This window comes from Pinus tabuliformis, chromosome J (assembly GCF_031772625.1).
Source record: "Pinus tabuliformis cultivar Carrire ecotype Pingquan chromosome J, CPIR1, whole genome shotgun sequence".
NCBI lineage: Eukaryota > Viridiplantae > Streptophyta > Pinopsida > Pinales > Pinaceae > Pinus > Pinus tabuliformis.
In genome coordinates this window covers 1,490,996,517-1,491,015,375 of record NC_142295.1, presented here as the reverse complement: position 1 = coordinate 1,491,015,375, position 18,859 = coordinate 1,490,996,517, and the positions used below count along the sequence as shown (strand labels likewise).

General features: G+C 41.2%; 1 protein-coding gene across 2 annotated transcripts in view; it reads right to left on the bottom strand.

Annotated features, from left to right (window-relative positions):
- Positions 1–251: 251 nt before the first annotated feature.
- Positions 252–18,859, bottom strand: part of LOC149233055 (uncharacterized) — an 84,806-nt gene continuing 66,198 nt past the window's right edge. For both annotated transcript variants that reach the window (XM_089379673.1, XM_089379672.1), the window contains 2 exons: positions 959–1,004; positions 252–822 (listed from right to left, as the gene is read on the bottom strand). In XM_089379673.1, coding sequence (XP_089235799.1) covers positions 714–822; positions 959–1,004 — 155 coding nt within the window. In that variant the 3' untranslated portion in view covers positions 252–713. The remainder of the gene's footprint in view (positions 823–958; positions 1,005–18,859) is intronic.

Genomic DNA, 18,859 nt, shown 5'->3' with positions numbered 1-18,859 from the left:
TTTAATATAAATTCATGAAGACATTATAATTCTTTTTCCCTAATTTATTTCTTGTGTTTATTATATTTTAATATAACAAAATATTAGTTCTTTTTCCCTAATTTATTTCTTATGTTTATTACATTTTATTATAACAAAATTATTAGTTTTACAATGTAAACAAATATATGTTATGTTTTGGTTTAAATTTGTTAGTTGAACACGGCTCTTTCACTTTAATTTCCCTTCCAAGGGATGATTTCAGTCACAAATGTCGATGAAAGGGAACGGTTAATTTCCCTTTATAAAAACTTTAAAAAGCTCTTCAAAATTCAAATCACTTGACGCCACAAAATTAACCGCCGTTACAAACTTAGCATTTCAACAACAGAAAGGCGTCCATAGCACACTCTGGTGACTACTATGCTGCTCTACTTTGATGCCCATAGCTACAATTAACTGAACAAAGCCTCTCATAAAATATTTGATGGCCTTGAAAAAATTTGGACTGGTATAGTACTAATCCACATCAAACAACAACTGAGAATGCTTTAAGTTTCCACCAATGATATGCAAGCCCAACAGCCCTATTACTAAAATTCTAGTAGGTTTTCTGAAAAATGATGTGCAGGCTTCTAGCATGAAATAACTCTGATTGTGATGTCAAATGATGTAATCAGAAATGAGAATCTTAAGCTAAGCACCTGAGTTACAAGCTACTCAAGTTAAAATATCTACTTTTCTGGTTGTCCTTCAATCTCCGTCGATTCGTGTTTAAGCCTACTCTTTTTCTTCCGCGGAGCAAAACTACTGGGACCAACTGCTATGGACATGCGCTTGGTCCTAATGTGAAGAACAAAATATCAGGAAAAGATATTTGAAACCGGTGACGTGCAGGTAGATATATCACCAACCAAAAAGACGAAAATAACAGACCCCTACCACTGAAATAATAATAAAGGAAGGATCAAGAAAATACCGGACAGTAACATCTTGAGCTCCACTGTCTCCTGAAGAACATTCCTCTGAAACCCGATATTGATATGTAATTCAAAAAAGTAAGTTGGGGTGCCATAATATCAGCATATCAATGTCATTGCACCACAAATTTCAAAATATCCACAGGCACCAAAGAATCTTTGCAATATAGACATAGCAAATATCCATCCCATCTTCAGCGAATTTGCAAACATGATAATCGTTCTTAACAAACTTGAGACAATAGAACTAAATTAAAAGACAAATAGACAACATCAGTAAACATCATATACAAGAAATATGGAACATTCTTTTCCAGGAAATCTAAACATGGACTTCTTTGTAAATACCCCAAATAATACAATGCAAAAATGAGAGGATCAAAAGATCTAAAACTGGTGCATGAAATTATGAATTAGCATCAGAAAATATCAAAAAAGAATACTCAATGGATCACAAATGGTACACTTGGAAGTTGGAACATCCTGAATGGGGTCCACCCAGCATGACGCGGCACATAGGAAACCATGTGGAAAAGTGGAGGGAAAAGATAAAGATGGATGGAGTACAAGCAACTTCGCTCACTCCATCTGACATTTCCCTTTCATGCCCACTCAAATTGTTACTGCAACTTCCCCATTTCATCATGCTGAAGGGCAAAATGTGCTAAGTGAACTACAAATACTCACTAGAGAGATTCTCAAGCATAAAATATATTTACTACTCCGAAAACAATGCACTGTCAAGCATCTCTCTGGAGATTTGCAGGTCTCCATCTCTGTAAAGGTTGCCAATAGTGGGATTTCAAGGGCAGAGGAAGTGGTTGTCTTTCTGATGAAGTCATGGGAAAAAATTATTGGCTCCCCCAACAAAGCCAAAACGAAGTCACTATGATTTTGTAGAAGAGAATTTGGACTAGTCTTAACTCGTAAGCAAGGAGACCCAAGGATAGCCCAGGAAAAGCCAACCTGCAACCCAATACTCTCAGGGTGCCACTTCCATTGGTCAATCATGTAGATACTAGAATCAAAGGAAAGCAGGCCACCCGTGCACCTCCTTGCAATGTTTTCACCTTTGGCATTGAGAATGGCATGGATTTTGCCTCAAGATTCCAGTCACATAGCGAAAAGGATTGAAGAGATGGAGGGTTATGGCTAGGAGTTGGTCCAAATCCAAATTTAACATAACTGTGAATTTATCTCCTAAACACCTATGATGGATCCTCGCCATACTAGAAGCAGAGAAACCCTCTTCTCTAGAACTGCAACACACTTCTGAATTATGAAAGAATTCACTGCCTTGGCCTTGCTGGGAGACAGCAGAGATGTAGCAGGCCCTATCACTCAGCAACCCCTCTTCCCAAGAAGCCAACTATACAGACCTCCAAAAGACTTGGCTGACATCCTGGCAGCAACCGTCATGCTACATGTCTTTGGATGAGCTCATGGATGAAGATGAAGATGGGTTATTGAAAGCTCTTTTTTCTTCAGCACTGTGTCTAATATGTTCAATATTGTTCTCTTGGTAAGGCACTTCATGTCTAATATGTTCAATATTGTTCTCTTGGTAAGACTTACAGGCACCTGTTTTGAAACAATCTATTATGACTTCAGAAATGTTGAAATTTGAAAGCATCGATAAGTACTCTCACGTGCCCTTGGTGCTGGGTAGGTGAGAGGAAAACACTCATACAAGTAATTGTATGAGTGTATGAGCTAAGTGATGGGGCTTTGTAGACCCATGGTATTCTGATAACCCATGGTATAGAACCATGGTATTGCAACATTTGAAAAGGTATGAATTAGAAGCCAATGGAGAGTTGAGAAATATTTTTGGAGAGGAGAATAAAAGATGTTTCTTCTTGATTGGGGATCTGATTGGTTGAGGAAACCACAGACCTGCAAGGGAGCAGCAGGGTACTCTTGATGGATGTGAGTAATTTGGTTCATGGGGCAAATCTCTTAGTGCAAAGGCTTAAGGACAAGCCATTGAAGGTAGAGAAAGCTATGAGTGTACGAGTGTATGAGCTAAGTGATGGGGCTTTGTAGACCCATGGTATTCTGATGACCCATGGTCTAAACCCATGGTATAGAACCATGGTATTGCAACCTTTGAAAAAGTACAAACTAGAAGCCAATGGAGTTAAGAAATATTTTTAGAGAGGAGAATAAAAGATGTTTCTTCTTGATTGGGGATCTGATTGGCTGAGGAAACCACAGACCTGCAAAGGAACAGCAGGGTACTCTTGATGGCTGTGAGTAATTTGGTTCATGTGGCAAATCTTCCAGGGCATATCTCTTAGTGCAAAGGCTGAAGGACAAGCCATTGAAGGTAGAGGAAGCTAGATTCTGGTTTGAAAGGCAAAACCAGAGTCAAGGGAAGAAGGAATTGTGCCCTAAGGAGGCTCAGTTGACTGATAGGCAGCCGTGTAGGGGCTCAGCCATAGAAGGAGTGTCGGCTGTGTCTTTTGGTAACTGGCAGGAGGCTTGCAGCGTAGAGGAAGCAGACCACAGCTGCAAGGTAAGGGCCGAGGTCTGGTTAGGGCCTGTGCAATCATCAGCAGGCAGGACCCTGTGGTTGGTCCAGACCTGTGGCTAAGAACAGGCTGCAGCAAGGAGCAGCACGCTGAGGCTTGTGCAAGGGCAGAGAAGGCCTGTTTTGTTCAAGCCACAGTAGAAGGAAGCAGGCCAGGGCTATGAAAGGTCTAGACCAGCGTTGATAAAATCGGCATCGGAAAAATATTGGCGAGGGTCCTGAAAACATATTTTCGGCAATATCGGCAAAAATATCGAAAAATAAATTGGCAAACATCAAAAAATGCATAATATATTCATTTTTCTCAGATTTTTTTTTCAGATTTTCAGATTAAAAAGTGTGAAATTTTGGGGCATCCACGATATTTCGCCAATATTTTCGAAGGAAAAAATATCAGCGATATTTTCTGACGAAATTTCACTTGCTGGAAAATATCACGATATTTGTGATATTTCGCAAAATATTGCCGACATTATCAACATTGGTCTAGACTCTACAGGACCTGGCTGAGGGAAGATATTTGTGTGCCGTGAGCTATTAGGGGCTAGACTGCCCACAGGAAGGTAATAAGTGTAGACCAAGGGGCCTGTATGAAGGTCGTGGGCTACATGTAGTCACAGCAGGACAGACCTGTAAAGAGGGAAGATTGCAGGTGGACCGAGTGTTTAAGGAGAGTCGGGAAGCACTAAGATGCTACAGCAAGGTGACTGTGTGGACAGCCCATTAAAGGAGGAGCTGGACTGAGTGATTTTGGGCAGTGAGGGCTTAAAGGATTTAGCCTCAGCCCAAGGATTTTGTACTTGTACTTTTCGGTCATTTTCAGGGATTGTAAAGGGCCACTATCCCTGGTATGGGAGCCCTTGGATTTTTTGTTAAAGGAATTATAAGAAATTAACAATGTTGCAAACATCGGCATTGGGATAAAATCAGAAAGGGTTCGGAAAACCATAAAATCGTAAAAATTGGGAAAATATCGGCAAAAATCGGCAAAATTAAGATACCATCAAAGTATCAATAAAAATTGGCAAACAACCAGAATATCGTGATTTCGCAATAAAATCAGGACGTTATCGAGATGTTTGCAACACTGGAAATTAAATTTCAGTGTTATGTGCTTGATATAATTGCAAGCCTGTTTTCCTTTGTGCAAGTTGCTTTTTAAAGTTAAGCATTTCACTGTGTTTATGTTTTCCAGCTAAAACATAGACCAGACCTGGGGTGCATGGAATTCCAACAAGAAAGGCGCATTGAACTTTTGTTTTCAGTGTTCAATAGAGATATGGTAGACAGAGTTTTTGTTTTGGGGAAAATCAAAAAGCCTAGAACTCATTTGCTTGTTTATTATCACTACGTGGATTATATATCTTGTAAAATGACTGTTTGTTATGATCAAAGCCTCAAAAGGATCTACCTCTGCAAGTTCTGCTGCCTGCTTTTTCAGTTGTAACGAACAAAGTTCGTCACCTACAACAATTTTTAGAATACTTCGAAGACAAAGGCATCCATTGTAGAACAAGTAATTATATAAGAATACTTGAATACAAGTGAGATGATTTCAAATCTGCTTATATACCTAGGCAACTTAGTCACCTGCCCAGGACATACAGGACAAGAAAATTCAAGTGTCCAACACAGGCACATAGACCCCCTGGAACAAGACACGTAGGACACATTATATATATATATATATATATTAAAAATTAATACTAAATAGATATTTCTTACACAAATTCTCATTCATGATACAAATTCAGACATAGATCTACACTCTACATTGTAAATTTAAAATTTTACAAAGTAACATTATTCATACAAATACAATTGTGACAGATTCATCAGTGATCCAATATGAAATAGACAACAAACTGCAGTTTTCTCATTAAGTCATCAAAATAAAATGTGTTACATATGTAGTAGCAATGTAAATGGAAAATAGAAATAGTAAATAGAAAACAACTACAAGGTAGTAGCAATGTCGATGGCAAATAGAAATAGCAAATACAAAACAACTACAAGGTAGTAGGTAGCTCATCAATCATCATCATCAAAATCAGCATCACTGTCATGGTCACTATTGAACTCCTCCGCTACATCCTCCTCCTCTGTATCCAATGTAATCTCTGCATATGCTGGTGTGGAGGATGACACCTCAAGGGTATCACCATCATCAAAAGTGACAGGCTCTAGCACTGGGTCACTAAGATCCAAGTTGGCCAATGCCAACTCAACGCTGCAATCCAAACCCATATCATCTGGAAAGACATCCCACATCTTTGTCTTTCCCTTCAACCACTCATCCCCCTGCTTGTAAATAAGACAAATGTTGGTGTGCACATACACCATTATCTCTTCCCTAGACTGCTCAAGCCTACTCTTCTTGACACTATACAAATTCCCATATGTGCTCCAATTCCTCTGGCAACAAGAGGATGAAGTCACCTGAGAGAGGAGCATCATGGCTAACTGTTGTTTTGGAGGGCTTGTTGCCCCATAAGTTGCACACCAAGAAAAGGGCTTCTTAGCCCCACTATCTCTAATCACATCATAGCCTGCAAATCGCCCAGTGCCAATGGGAAACTCTACAAAGGCATCATCCACCTCATTAAGGGATGTTCTATTCGCTTCAATGCATCCTTCCTCCCCTCTAATGATGTCTCATACTCAAGGCACTCACTCTATAAAATAATGGTCCTCACAGACTCAATCATGGAATCCCATCCCTCATAAACCTCTCCTAGGATGGGTTGGTTTGTATCTGCAACTCGTAACAAAGAAATGATAGAGTCCATGATCTTAATAGTGACATCTACCCTCTCCCACCAAGCATCATCTAACATTGTGTCATTGACTTTTTTTGAGGTTGCTTGATCTGTCTTTCTCCAAAAAGACCAAAACTCTGAAATAACCATGACCCCAAGAGCGATCTTGACCTCCCTCAGACTCTTCAACATGATGAATGAAGAGGCAAACCGTGTATCTGCAATCTTCAACAATGATAGATGGGTGTGCTCCTTGTAGATTGTGAGGGCATTTGTATGATTTTGTACAAAGTTGCGAATATGTTGTGCATCCTCAGTGATACTTCCAATCCAAGGCACATCAGAAGCAATATATTTAACTTTTTAAGTGCTAAATTCAAGGAATGGACAATGCAAGGTGTCCAAAATACTTGTGGATATTTAGCTTCCACAATCATGCCAGCAGCTTTGCAAACAGGTGCATTGTTTGTAATGATTTTCACACAAGAATCAACACCTACATATTCAATAACTTTAATGACCAACTCACCAATATATTTTGCATCCTTGTATTGTCCAAGTGCATCCACTAATTTCAAGAAAACTGGTCCATTCAAGGAAGACACCATTAGAAACAATACCAACCCAAGATGTTGGTCATGTTGATTTAATAGGCTCAAGCATTTTGACCACCTCTTTCTTTTCCTAGTCAACAATGTGGTTCTAAGCTTCTCTGACCCAGAAGGCACATACCCTGATGGAGCCCCTTGAGTTAGAACTTGGCACATCTCAAGAAATAAAGGTGAGTGTGCAACATTAAAGGATATGAAGTTCTCATAGAAAAGAATGCACTGGTGAGATCAAGCTTTGCCCATCTCTCTTTCTAAAAAATCTTGTCCATTGGACCAAGTGCCACCGCCTTTCTTTTTGCTGCTTGACCCACACCCCCACCAAAACTCTCAAATGGAAATTTGTTATTGTTTTTCCTCAAGAATGGAAGGGGTTCATCATTCTTGTTTTTTTTGGATGATGCAACCACCCTTGCCACACCAAAATTGGTCTCTTTTTCCATTTATTTCCTCTTAGCTAAAGACACCTATGTACATGCTCCAATTCCACAACCTAGTAAGGCCAACAAATAAGCTTTCACACGGTAATAAGTGCTATTGAAATGATTGTTGCAATAGTTGCATTTCCAAGAAACATTGCCTCCTCCCTTCAACTAGTTGCCTGGCCCTTGAACTGTTGTGACATACTTCCACAATGGATATTTGTTTTCTTGAGCCTTCTGTCTTTCTAAATTCATTATGCTCTCAATATTTGAAGTTGTTGTTGCAACCCCACTTCCAATAGAGGGAACACTTGCAGACTCTGATGAAATTGAAACAAATGGGTCATCACTAATGGGGACATTCTTCCCCTTCTTTGCCCCTTTCCCTATTGCCCTTGATTGAGCCTTGAATGTTGTAAAAAGATTAAGAAAAATGAACAAACTTGTAAAAAAAAAATAGACATGCAAACTGTTGTAGCAAAAATGCAAAAAAAATAGAAGGACAATGCACTTACCTATATCTTGAATCACCTCCAAAATGCTCCCAAACCCTTTGCTAGAAACTCCCACACACCCACATCAAAAGAGACACTCGAGAATGAGTGACAAATAAGCCCAAATCGAGCTTCAAAGACCATGCGACACACATTTTTGTGGGACACGTGTCCCAAAATCGGGACACGATGGACATGATCTTCGGATTCATGTGACCTTCGAATCCCATGATCCAAGACATGATGGACACGACAATCAGACACGTGCCCTAGAAAAAAATGTTTGGTTCGTGGGATTCAGGACATGCGAGGGGGTTTGGACAAATCTGGTTTATTAGCTAGGCAAGTACCCCTTAACAAACGGTCATGTCCTTAGAGCTAAGTTGCACGAGACGCCGAAATGTTTCGGAGTTTCCGAAACGGGTACATTTAGAAACGTCACCTCCCAAAAATGGAAATGTCGGCTGAAACGTCAGTTGAAACATTATATATAAATATATATATATATATATATAAGTGAATAACACATTATCTTGCAAGAAAAAAGGGAATAAGACCCATAGATTACAATTTAGAAGGAGAAACAATCCTATGTTAACTCTCATAGATGATTATATGATGGTTGATTTTCGGCCAAGTTTCGGATTTTCGGGTATGGGTATGGCCCGAAACATCGGGTTCCTAGAAGTTTCGTGCAACATAGCCTTAGAGACATGCCTCCTCAATACTAATCACTAATTAATTAATCATTATTACAATTATCATCATTATTTATATTTATATTATTTTTATATGTATTTTTTTTCATAACATCACCTCCTCTTCAAAAAGCTTTATCCTTAAAGCTTATTGTTGACAAGGCATATCATTTGTTTCTTGTCTTGTAATCTATTTGCATCTTTTACAGATTCTTGGAGTTGTCAATTTCGCTACTACAAGATGATAGGATCTTCTAAGTGATAAACAAAATTGTCGCACTGAAAAGGGATCTGAACATCCTAAATCAATCTTCTGCAGAATCTTGTAGTTACTGGAAACTTGAGATGGATTTTTATCACAAGACTGAATTATGTTGACATCCACAAATTTTTAAGCATAAGTCATTTGTTTTTGGTTTGAATGATATGGATTTGTAGACTAGTTGAAATGTATGCTTTTATGGTTTGGATGTCGATATGGAGATCTTGTGATTTCATCTCCCCTTAATCTATTTGTGGTGATTTCTTGGTTTGGTGATGGTATATGATTTCCTTCAAGTATAGAAATTGCTTGATTACTTGTGAGATCTTCACTTGAAATTTCCATTGTTTGAACTACAACTTTTGATTAGGTCTTCAATTCAACAGGTTTATCCTTTTCTTGAGTTATAATATTTTTTTGTGTAAGCTTGGTAGTACTTTCTCTATTAATATTTTCAGACCATAATAATGTCTTCAACAAAAATTGCAAGTGGCCTCAACCTACCCATAGGAAACCAGGTTGGCCACCTGTCTACGTTAAATGTTGTCCAAAATTTAAATAAAGTTTTCAACACCATCCAAGCAACATTAGTTGTTCTATCTACTATTAACTTCAACTTAGAAAAGTAAAGGCTAACCGACATATAACAAAATTCTGATTAGAGACCTGTTTCACTCGTCAAATGAGTCCACCAAGGCTGGGGCTTTTGCACTGGACCCCGGGATTTCGCTCCTCTTCATGTCCTGTATGCTTTGCTCGATCTTGTTCAGTGCAAGATTGTTTCTGTACACTTGTATCTGGACTGCAACAATTTCTCTATGAAGATCCTTCATGTTGGGCTCTGTTGTTTGGGCCTCCTCCTGTACCTCTTGTTCCTTGTATAGTGTCATTGCTCGAGCTACTATGTTCTTCATAACCCAGTATTGTTGGATTGTTTGCCGAAACAGCATGTGTCAGCCTCTGGTGTTCCCCAGATCTTTCACCATAGTTTCCCATTCTTCTGTCTCTATATCTTAATTGGTTATGTTGTCATTAAGCTCCCTCTCCCACTCTACAATTTGCGCTCTTACCTCCGACGGGTTGCCAGCCATATACGCGTTTATGAAGGTCATGCATGTGCTCCTTCCCAGTCCTTCTGCCCCTTTTGTTTGGACCTCTGCTGGAGGTTGCTCCCCCCCTTGTCCTTTTCCCTGCCTTCCCTATTCCTCTGGTTCCTCTTTTACCCGCCTCTTTTCCCTCTTTTTCCATACTGTCTTCGTTCCTACATTGTTTTTCTTTTCCCGAGCAACTCGCCAGTACCGGCTTGCTTCTTGGAGCACAATATAGGTTCCGGACCTCCAAACAGTGCTACACCCTGGTTTTTTCACACCTAAAACATTAACAAAAGAAAATTTTTTCTCAATCAGAATTCATTTACACAGAGTGGTCTTAATTTTCTCTGCTCGGGCTTGTCCACTCGCTCCGGACTTGGAGACTTTGGGTTGCCCTCCTTTTCCCCCCTACCTTCTCTCAAACTAACACGCTTCGGCATCCTGATTTCTCTCCTCTCTGCTTATCCCCTCCCCAGCAAACATGAACATGCGGGTCAGCATTTGCAGATCTGCAGGAGTCCCAATTTTGGGTTTCCTTATCAGCATTCAAGGTCGTGTTTGAGGTTCCGGTCCAGGACTCTCTCCTCTCAGGTGCCCTCGCCCGGATTTTACCCCTGGTTATCCCACCCGCAGCCGTCAGCCGGATTTGGGCTCAAATCAAGTTGGGATAACCACAACCTTGTTGCTTTGTCCATGATGGTCTTGGGCTCCCTACCTCTGATAATTCTTTCTTCCTTCCCATGCCTCAGGTACCACCTAGCCGGAGCAACAGGCTTCCTACGCTCTCCATTGTAGAATTCCCAATGGGCATCCCATCGGGCCTCATTCCCTCGATTCCCATCTACCCAAAGATACACTATAGATTTCCCGAGCCCCCTCACTCCAGCAGCATTCCAAGCATAGACTCTCCATTCGGCCGGGTTAGAATCCCAGACAACCCAAGTCTCGACTCGTTCTGAGTCTTGAGTTCCCTCGCCCTCACCCCGAATTCCTCTGTAAAATTCATTTATGTGATGCAAGCGAGAAGGGAAACCAGAGTAACATACCAATGCTTTACGACGAAGCCCGTTATCCTCTCGACATCCTCCAGCCCGCGTCCACCACCTTTCGTTGCATGTTCTTTCTCCTTCTCGCTTTGCACGTAACTATCTTCTCTCCCGTCTGCCTTTACCTGTTGTTACTTTGTCCAGCTACCCCACCTAGCTTCCATACGGCCCCCCATGTGCCCTCTTCCTCTTCCCGCCACCCAATCCTTCATTCGTTTGTCTTGGAATGAGGTTCCCCTTACCCTTCCATTACTACCTTCCATTCCTTCACCTGTGCCATCGGTTTCCCCTGTCATGGGTTTCCCTCTGTCACCGTGCCACTTGTCGTTGTTGGTCTGCCCACCCTCTCGCTTGACCCCAAACCTCCGTTGCTCTCTTCCATCCTCGGCCACACCTGTACTAGCTCGGTGCCATCCTCTGCCCTGCCCTGTCCTGCATGCTGCCCCACCTACCTTCACATCCTCCCACATCCCAATACCCCATCTATCCTTGGGCCCAGGTGGTTGGCTTCTAGCGCCTCTACCTCCCATCCCCTCTGGCCCACCTCGTCTATCGTCTCCACTTCTCCCCTGCCACACCCCGATTGGGGGTTTTCTCCCTTCTCCTTGTTGTTTTCTAGAATCTCCTCTAGCCTTCTCATCCCTTCCATTTGTCTTAACTCTTCTCCCCTTATATCCAGGTTTTTACCTGCCTGCCCACACCCCTAGTTGGCGAGATTATCTGCTGCCACATTACCCGTCCTGCGGACATGTGTCGGGATAATGTAGCCAATCTGTCGAATTAGATTTCCAACCTCTTGGACGAGCCTTGCCGTCCTCCAGCTTTGGCTGATTTTCTCCCATGATGTTCCTTGCTGGAGTTTTTTCACCATGTCTATTGCCAGTTTCGAGTCTCCTTCCACCTCCAGCCTCTGAAACCTTTCCCTTGTTGCGATTTCCAATCCCCGCTTCAATGCCTAGAGCTCTGCTTCATTGTTGCTCGCAGTGCCACAATCCATGGCAAACAAGTGAATCGTATTACCTTTGTCATCTCTGAACACTCCTCCAGTCCCCGCCGCCCCCGGATTCCCTTTCGCAGCTCCATCGAAGTTGAGTTTAATGAAATCTTTCTGAGGTCGTGTGAAACTGTTCGCAGTCTCACAATGGGGGGGATGTTGTTTCCACGCGGTGGGGCTCAACATGCTTGGCTTCAAGCTTAGTCCCATCATTATTCGTTCTTCCTGTGGATTTGTTTCCCAGTCCTCTGCATACCATTTCTCGGCAAGGATCGTTTCTCTTATGTTCTGGAGTATCATTTTCCATCGTTCTACTTCTGATCTTTTTTCTTCTTTGAAGATCCTTCTATTTCTTTCCTTCCAGATTGCCCATAATATGAAACCTAATGATATTCTCCAGGCACGATTCAGAATGGGGTTTTGGTAAGGCTTTCTTCGCCAATTGTCCATTGTTGCTTTCATACTAAATTGGTTCTTGTCATTGACTCCAAAGAGTTGTTCATGGTTTCTCCATAGGTTTTCACTGTATCTACAGGCATTGGTCAGGTGTTCCATTGTTTCTGCTTGTTCGGCACAGATACTGCAGATCGAGGGTCCCTGCAGACCTTTTTTCTGAAGTTGGTCCCAAGTAAGTGCTCGCCCATGTTGGAATATCCACATGAAGAAAGCGATTTTCGGCCATGACTTTTCTTGCCAGATTTTGTCCCATATCTGTGTCCCCTGTTGCAGGTGGTGTGCTGCTTGCAGATGATAGCCCTCTTTAATCGTAAACATCCCTTTGATTTTATACCCCCATCTTATTATGTCCAACCCTTCCACTATTGCAATTTTCTGGGTTTCCATCTCTTTCTCATAAACCTCCCATTGGGTGGTTTCTGGAGCATCTGGCCAATCTTGTTTCTGTTTCCATTTTCTCCAGTATTCTCTTGGGTCCAAGCTCCAAAAGTTTTTTACTGTCTGGTCTACAGGTTATTGGTATATTGACATACTACTCCTAGCTCAGGTCTGTTGTTGAGTTTTTCTCTCTGTTGCCACGCCTCTTCCCAGAATTTTGCTTTGTCTCCTCCCCTTATTTCCCAGAAGCTATGGGTTCTTATCAGATCTCTATTTTCTAAGGCTAAGTTCCATATGGCCGATCCCTTAATATTTTCCTGGACTCTCAGCCTTCCTTCAATCGAGCTCGGCATTCCATATTTTCTCCCCCATATTTCCTTCCATAGATCTGCTCCTCCCTGGATCCATCTCCACCAGAGCTTTGCCCCCATGACCTGATTGAGAATGTACGGGTCTCTAAGACCTAACCCACCTTCTTTTAGGGGTTTGCTGAGCCAATTCCACAATAGCAAGGCCCATTTTTTACCTGTTCTAGGCCCTTGCCACAAGAACCTTTTGAAAATGTCAATCCTTTAGCAAATTGTTTTAGGCGTCGCTTGGCTAGATAATTGGTAAATCGGGATCGATTGGAGCACTGCTCTCAGTAGTATAACACGACTCGGCATATTCAGTGATCTGAATGTCCAATTCTGCATTCTCCCTTGGATCTTTGCCAGCAAGGGCTTCCAGTTTGCCACTCTAGTTTGTTGATCACTTAGTTGTATTCCTAGGTATTTCGAGGGGAGATTACCAATGCGGAATCCCATTATTCTTGCTAGAAAGGCTTGTGATGGGGTTGTCATATTAAAGAAAAAGATATCAGACTTTTCCTTATTTATCTCCGTCCCCGAAGCGCTCGTAAAGTCAGTTAGGATCTCCATCAACCCTCTGGCTTCCCTGAGGGTTGCTTGTCCGAACATCATTATGTCATCGACGAACTGTTGGTGAGTTAACGGTAAATCATTCCCCCACATTCTGAGGCTTGTATATTGTTCCCTTTGTACTTTCTCTTTTACATACCTTCCTAGTCCTTCCGCAGCCAGTATGAACAAGAACGGGAATATCGGGTCACCTTGCCTGAGCCCACAGGTTGCATTGAACGCCTCTGTGGGCGTCCCATTGAGGAGGATTGAAAAAACTGGGGTCGATATCATCAACATTATCCAGCTTATCCATCTTGCATCAAAGCCAAACACCTTCAAAATTCCCTGTAGGTACTTCCAGCTCAGGCGGTCATAGGCTTTTGATAAGTCTAATTTTACCAGCATCCCTTTGGTTTTTTTGGTCTTTAATGAGTGTATTGCCTCTTGTGTCGTCACAATACCATCCACTATTTGTCTCCCTTTAACAAAACCTGTATGTTCTTGAGAGATTAGACCAGGTAGGATAGGTTTGAGGCGATTCACCATGATTGTAGCCATGATTTTGTAAATTACATTACAGAGCGCTATAGGTCTGAAACCTTGCGGTTCTTCCGAGTGGTCCATTTTGGGAATGAGGGCCAAAAAGGTGGAATTCAGGGCCGGATGCATTCTTTTATTGCATCGAGACTCCTCCACTAGTTTCACAATATCATCCCCCATGAATGACCACGTAGCCTGAAAGAATTCAGCTGTGAACCCGTCTGGGCCTGGTGCTTTGTTTTTCGCCAGACCTTTGATGACTTCTTCTACCTCTGACTTAGAGATTTCCCTTAGAAGGGCCATGTTCTGGTCCCTGCTCACCAGGTGGGGAATGTGCCGAGTGATTTTGTTTATATTCTCCGCCCTGTCTAGATTGGGTTCCGTCAGTAGCCTTTGAAAATGTTGAACTAACAGGTTCTCCATGTCTTCCTTTTGAGTAAGGTGGTTGCCTTGTTGATCGACTAGGGAGAATATCCTATTTTGTTGCTTGTGTTGGATCATGGCTTTATGAAAAAACCTAGAATTCCTTTCCCCTTCCTTTAACCATTGGATTCTTGATTTCTGCTTCCACAGTATTTCTTCTTGTTGTCTCCTTTCCTCCAATTTATTTATCAATTGTCCTTCTTCCTCCACTAGAGAATCAATTCTACCTTCATTGATGATCTGATGTTGTACTTTCCTCATCTTAGCCTAGATCAATTCCTGCTCCTGTTGAATGTTGTCGAACTCTTCCTTGTTCCATTTTTTAATTTTACCCTTGAGATCTTTGAGACGGAGTTGGAAAGTATGCATTAGATTTCTACCTTCTTTCTCGCTCCCATTCCACCATTCCTTCATTTTCTCAATGAAGGTCGGTTCTCTTAGCCAAAAGGCTTCAAACCTGAAGGGTCTATTTGAATGTCCTTGTTTCATTTCCACTTCTAGTTTAATAGGCCAATGATCCGAACCCAGGCAAGGTAGGATAGATGCCTCATAGTAAACATCTTTGCTTATGAGATTTTCTGTTGCCAGGAATCTGTCAAGACGAGATGCTATTTGCCTGTTTCCTCCCCATCTGTTGTTCCACGTATATTTACCATTAATTGTTGGGATATCCACCAGGTGCAGTTCTTCTTGGATATCCCTAAATTTCTCCATTTCTGGCTCCTCCCTTCGCATTCCTCCTTTTTTCTCCTCCAACGATGTTATCAAGTTGAAGTCACCTACTAATAACCATAGCTTTTCCTCATGCATTTGGTTTAAAATCTTTATCCTCTGAAGGAAGTTTTCCTTTTCTACTGGGATGTGCGGGCCATAAACTGCAGAGAGCAAGAACTAGTCTTTATTTCCTATGAGGCAAAACCGCCCTGTGAGGATACATTGCATGCCTATCCAGTAGTCTACAGTTACCTTTGTTGGATTCCACAAAATTGCTATCCCTCCTGCGCTTCCTCTTGCGTCTATTGCCATACCCTCATACCTCGGTTTCATCTTACTTAGGATTTCATCTAGTTTCCCTCCTATGATCTTAGTTTCTTGAAGAAGCATTAATTGGGGTTTCTCTTTTCTCAGTCTCTACTAAGTATCTATGTTTTCCTCGGTTGTTTAGGCCTCTTATGTTCCAGGATGTTACTATCATTGGGTAACTTTATTTAATTGTTGGTATACCGTTGATAGCGGTACCACCCTGCCTGTGTTCACCAACATTTCTCCCATAATCTGTATGGATTCCTGTAGGTTTCTCCAGCCCCTTTTCTTCCCCCCTTTTGCTTTGTTTTGATACTCATGGGGGTTTTCCTGGTGCGTCCCCAGTTGTTCTGCAATCTCGACCTGTCCTTGTCCTTGCTTGGCTTGATACTGTTGGAAAGTCTCTTTGTACAGTCTTTTTTGGTCTTCCGAAATAAATATTTCATCTAAGTGTCTCCATTCATTCAGCAGTTTCTTTAGGACTTCTTCTTCCTTGCTAAGTTCCTCTCCCTTGCTTGGGTCGATTTCCATTGTGGTGGTTTCTGTCCCAGCCCGTTCTTCTTTGTCCACTTTGTCTACGAGATCTCCTTGGGCTTTCCACTTGGGTGTTGGTTTGACTTGACTCAAGCTACTCTCTTTTTCTTTATCATGATAATCCATGGGTTGGATCTCGCTTTCTTCGTCTTCTTCCACCTGTAATACTTCAAATTTGTTTTTACCACTCGACTAGGCTTGGTATTCTTTTCCTGGGTTATGCGGTTCCTTTGATTGCCTCCTTTTGGTTTTAACTTCTTGGAACCCTTCCTTGCCATCCTGTGGTTTCTTCTGTTGCTTGTCCTTATTCTCCATCTCCTCCATGTTCAGTGGGCATTCCTTAAATAAATGGCCATATTCATGGCACCTTCGACATCTGAACGAGATATGTTCATAGTCTAAGGTCTGTTGCCAAACCTCTTCATGGTATTCTAGCTCCACAGATTCAGGTATGGGTTCAGCTATGTTCATATATACACAGATTCTCGCATAGGATGTATATCTGCCTCTTTTTGTCGTTTCTGCTATTTTGACAAATTTTCCTATCGTATTCCCAATACCCTCTAATATTTCTGGGTCCCAAAAGTCCATTGGGAGGCCAAACAATCTTACCCATACCGGGGCTGCCAGGAATTTCTCCTTGTCTAGGTCATAACATTCTTCCCAATATCTCATGAACAGACCAGCATTATAATGGAAATAAGGGCCATTTTCAAATACTCTTTCTTTATCTTGCAGGTTTGAGAATATTACCGTAAAGAAGCCTCTAGCTCCCAACTTGAGTTCGATATGGCCCTTGGGTTGCCATTTCTATTGTATCCACTTGATAAGGTCTTTCTCCGTCGGCCACACTCCTATGAACTTGCAGATCAACGCGTGGTCCTTCATGAAGCTTCTGTATCTCTCCAATTTGTTCATCGGAATGATGAATCTCGATTTCTTTGCTGCACATGGCAAGCATTTTCCCCTGCTACGAGCCTGCCACCGCGCCCCAAGGACAGGTCCTGTCGTTTGGTTCATCTCCTACGCTTGCAGCTGGTTGCTTAGATTCTAGCGAGAGTCCCCTGTCGCAGCGTCCCGATAGGAGGGGATCTCTCCCCCCCCCAGCTTCCTCTGTCATCCCGACCAGGCGGGCGTCTCCCCAATGTGCAGCACTGTTGTTACCATCAGAGGGTTCAGTTTACTGCTCAGCTTAGTTCATACCAGTCACGGATCTGCTAGGGTTGCCGAGCTCGATCCCCACATTTTTTTCGTGTGGAAATTTTGTTCTTGTGTTATAATATTGACTAGATCGGTATTCATTCATTTTTCTTCAAACTGAATTGTTACCTCTGAAGACTTTTATGCTTATTTTTTAATAAGTTGCTCTAATTTGTCTTGTAGAGACTCCTTATCATACTTAAGCTTCTTTATTTGTGTCAGTAGGTTTTGATTATGATTCTTTAGACATTAAAGTTCTTTGTTCTTCGAATTGTTGACCTTACTCTTAGTGTCCTCCTTATCTTTTAAACTTTTGATTTGTTCTAATAACCTTTGATTCAAGTTTCTTAAGCGCAAATTTTATTCTTCCTTCTTTGACAACTTCTCGTTGATTTTTTTCTCAAGACCTTCATTTTCTTCTTTTAATTTTTGTTTTGTAGCCTTGGTCTTCTTGATCTTTGTAAGTAATTTTTTACCATGGTCCTTTAGACACAAAGTTCTCCGTTATTTTCCATTGATGCTTCGTAACACTGATCTTTGAGATCTTTATATTTCTTTTTTGATGCCTCATTTTTTTGTTCAAGTTCTACGAGCTCTTATTTTAATATTTTAATTTGTGTATGTGGATTACCTTGATATTCTTCCAAAGTAAACAATTTCCTACATGTTGGAAAAAATATTAGGAAATTTTTAAAAATCGATGAATACTCATATTTTGTTCGACAAAACGGACATCTAGTCCAAAACGTAGAATTATGTATGGAATCCATAGTTTCTTTGTTCACTTTCAAATTAGCCATTTTGTTTATTCAAAATGAACTTAGGATTAAGGGTAACCCTCCCTTTTTATAACCCTTAAACTTATTAATCCTTCAAGCTTTAGTATTGAATCCTTAATATTATTTTTTTTTGGTAAATCTCAAATACTTTTTAACATTTTCTTCTTTATTTTCAACTTATATGACTTTTATATTATAAGATATACCTTTGTAATTTGAGATTGGAATATAATAATTTATTTCCCTTCTAAATAACTTGTAACCTCAACAAATAATGTTTGCCTCACTATTTACCTTGCATATTATACCCTTACAATCTTCCAATCTTTAACCTTAAAATTCTTGATTAACCATGTAAAAAAAATTAATCTTCTAGTAATGATATACCAATAGTGGTTATTTTAACAGTCATGACCGTAGACAAGAAATCATGTTGTCCATATCTCTTGCGATTTTAATGGTTAATGCATGTTACAATTGAAAAAAACAAAAAAAAACCAAATTCGTTTGCAGCACACATTGAAATTCAGTCGCAGTTTAAACCTGATTGGTGGCTTTTGTAGCAAACCGCAGAGTCAAAGTGAGCGGCTATGGTGATCCAAGCGTAGCTAGGAGCGACAATTACAGTTTGTGAACGGACGAGCAGCAACAGCTTGGTGAAGGAAGTGGCTCTGCATTTATGCATGCAGCTGCAAAAGTAGGATTTGGCATCTGTGCGGACGTAGAGGTGGGGCTCAGCCAGGATGGTAGTATTATGG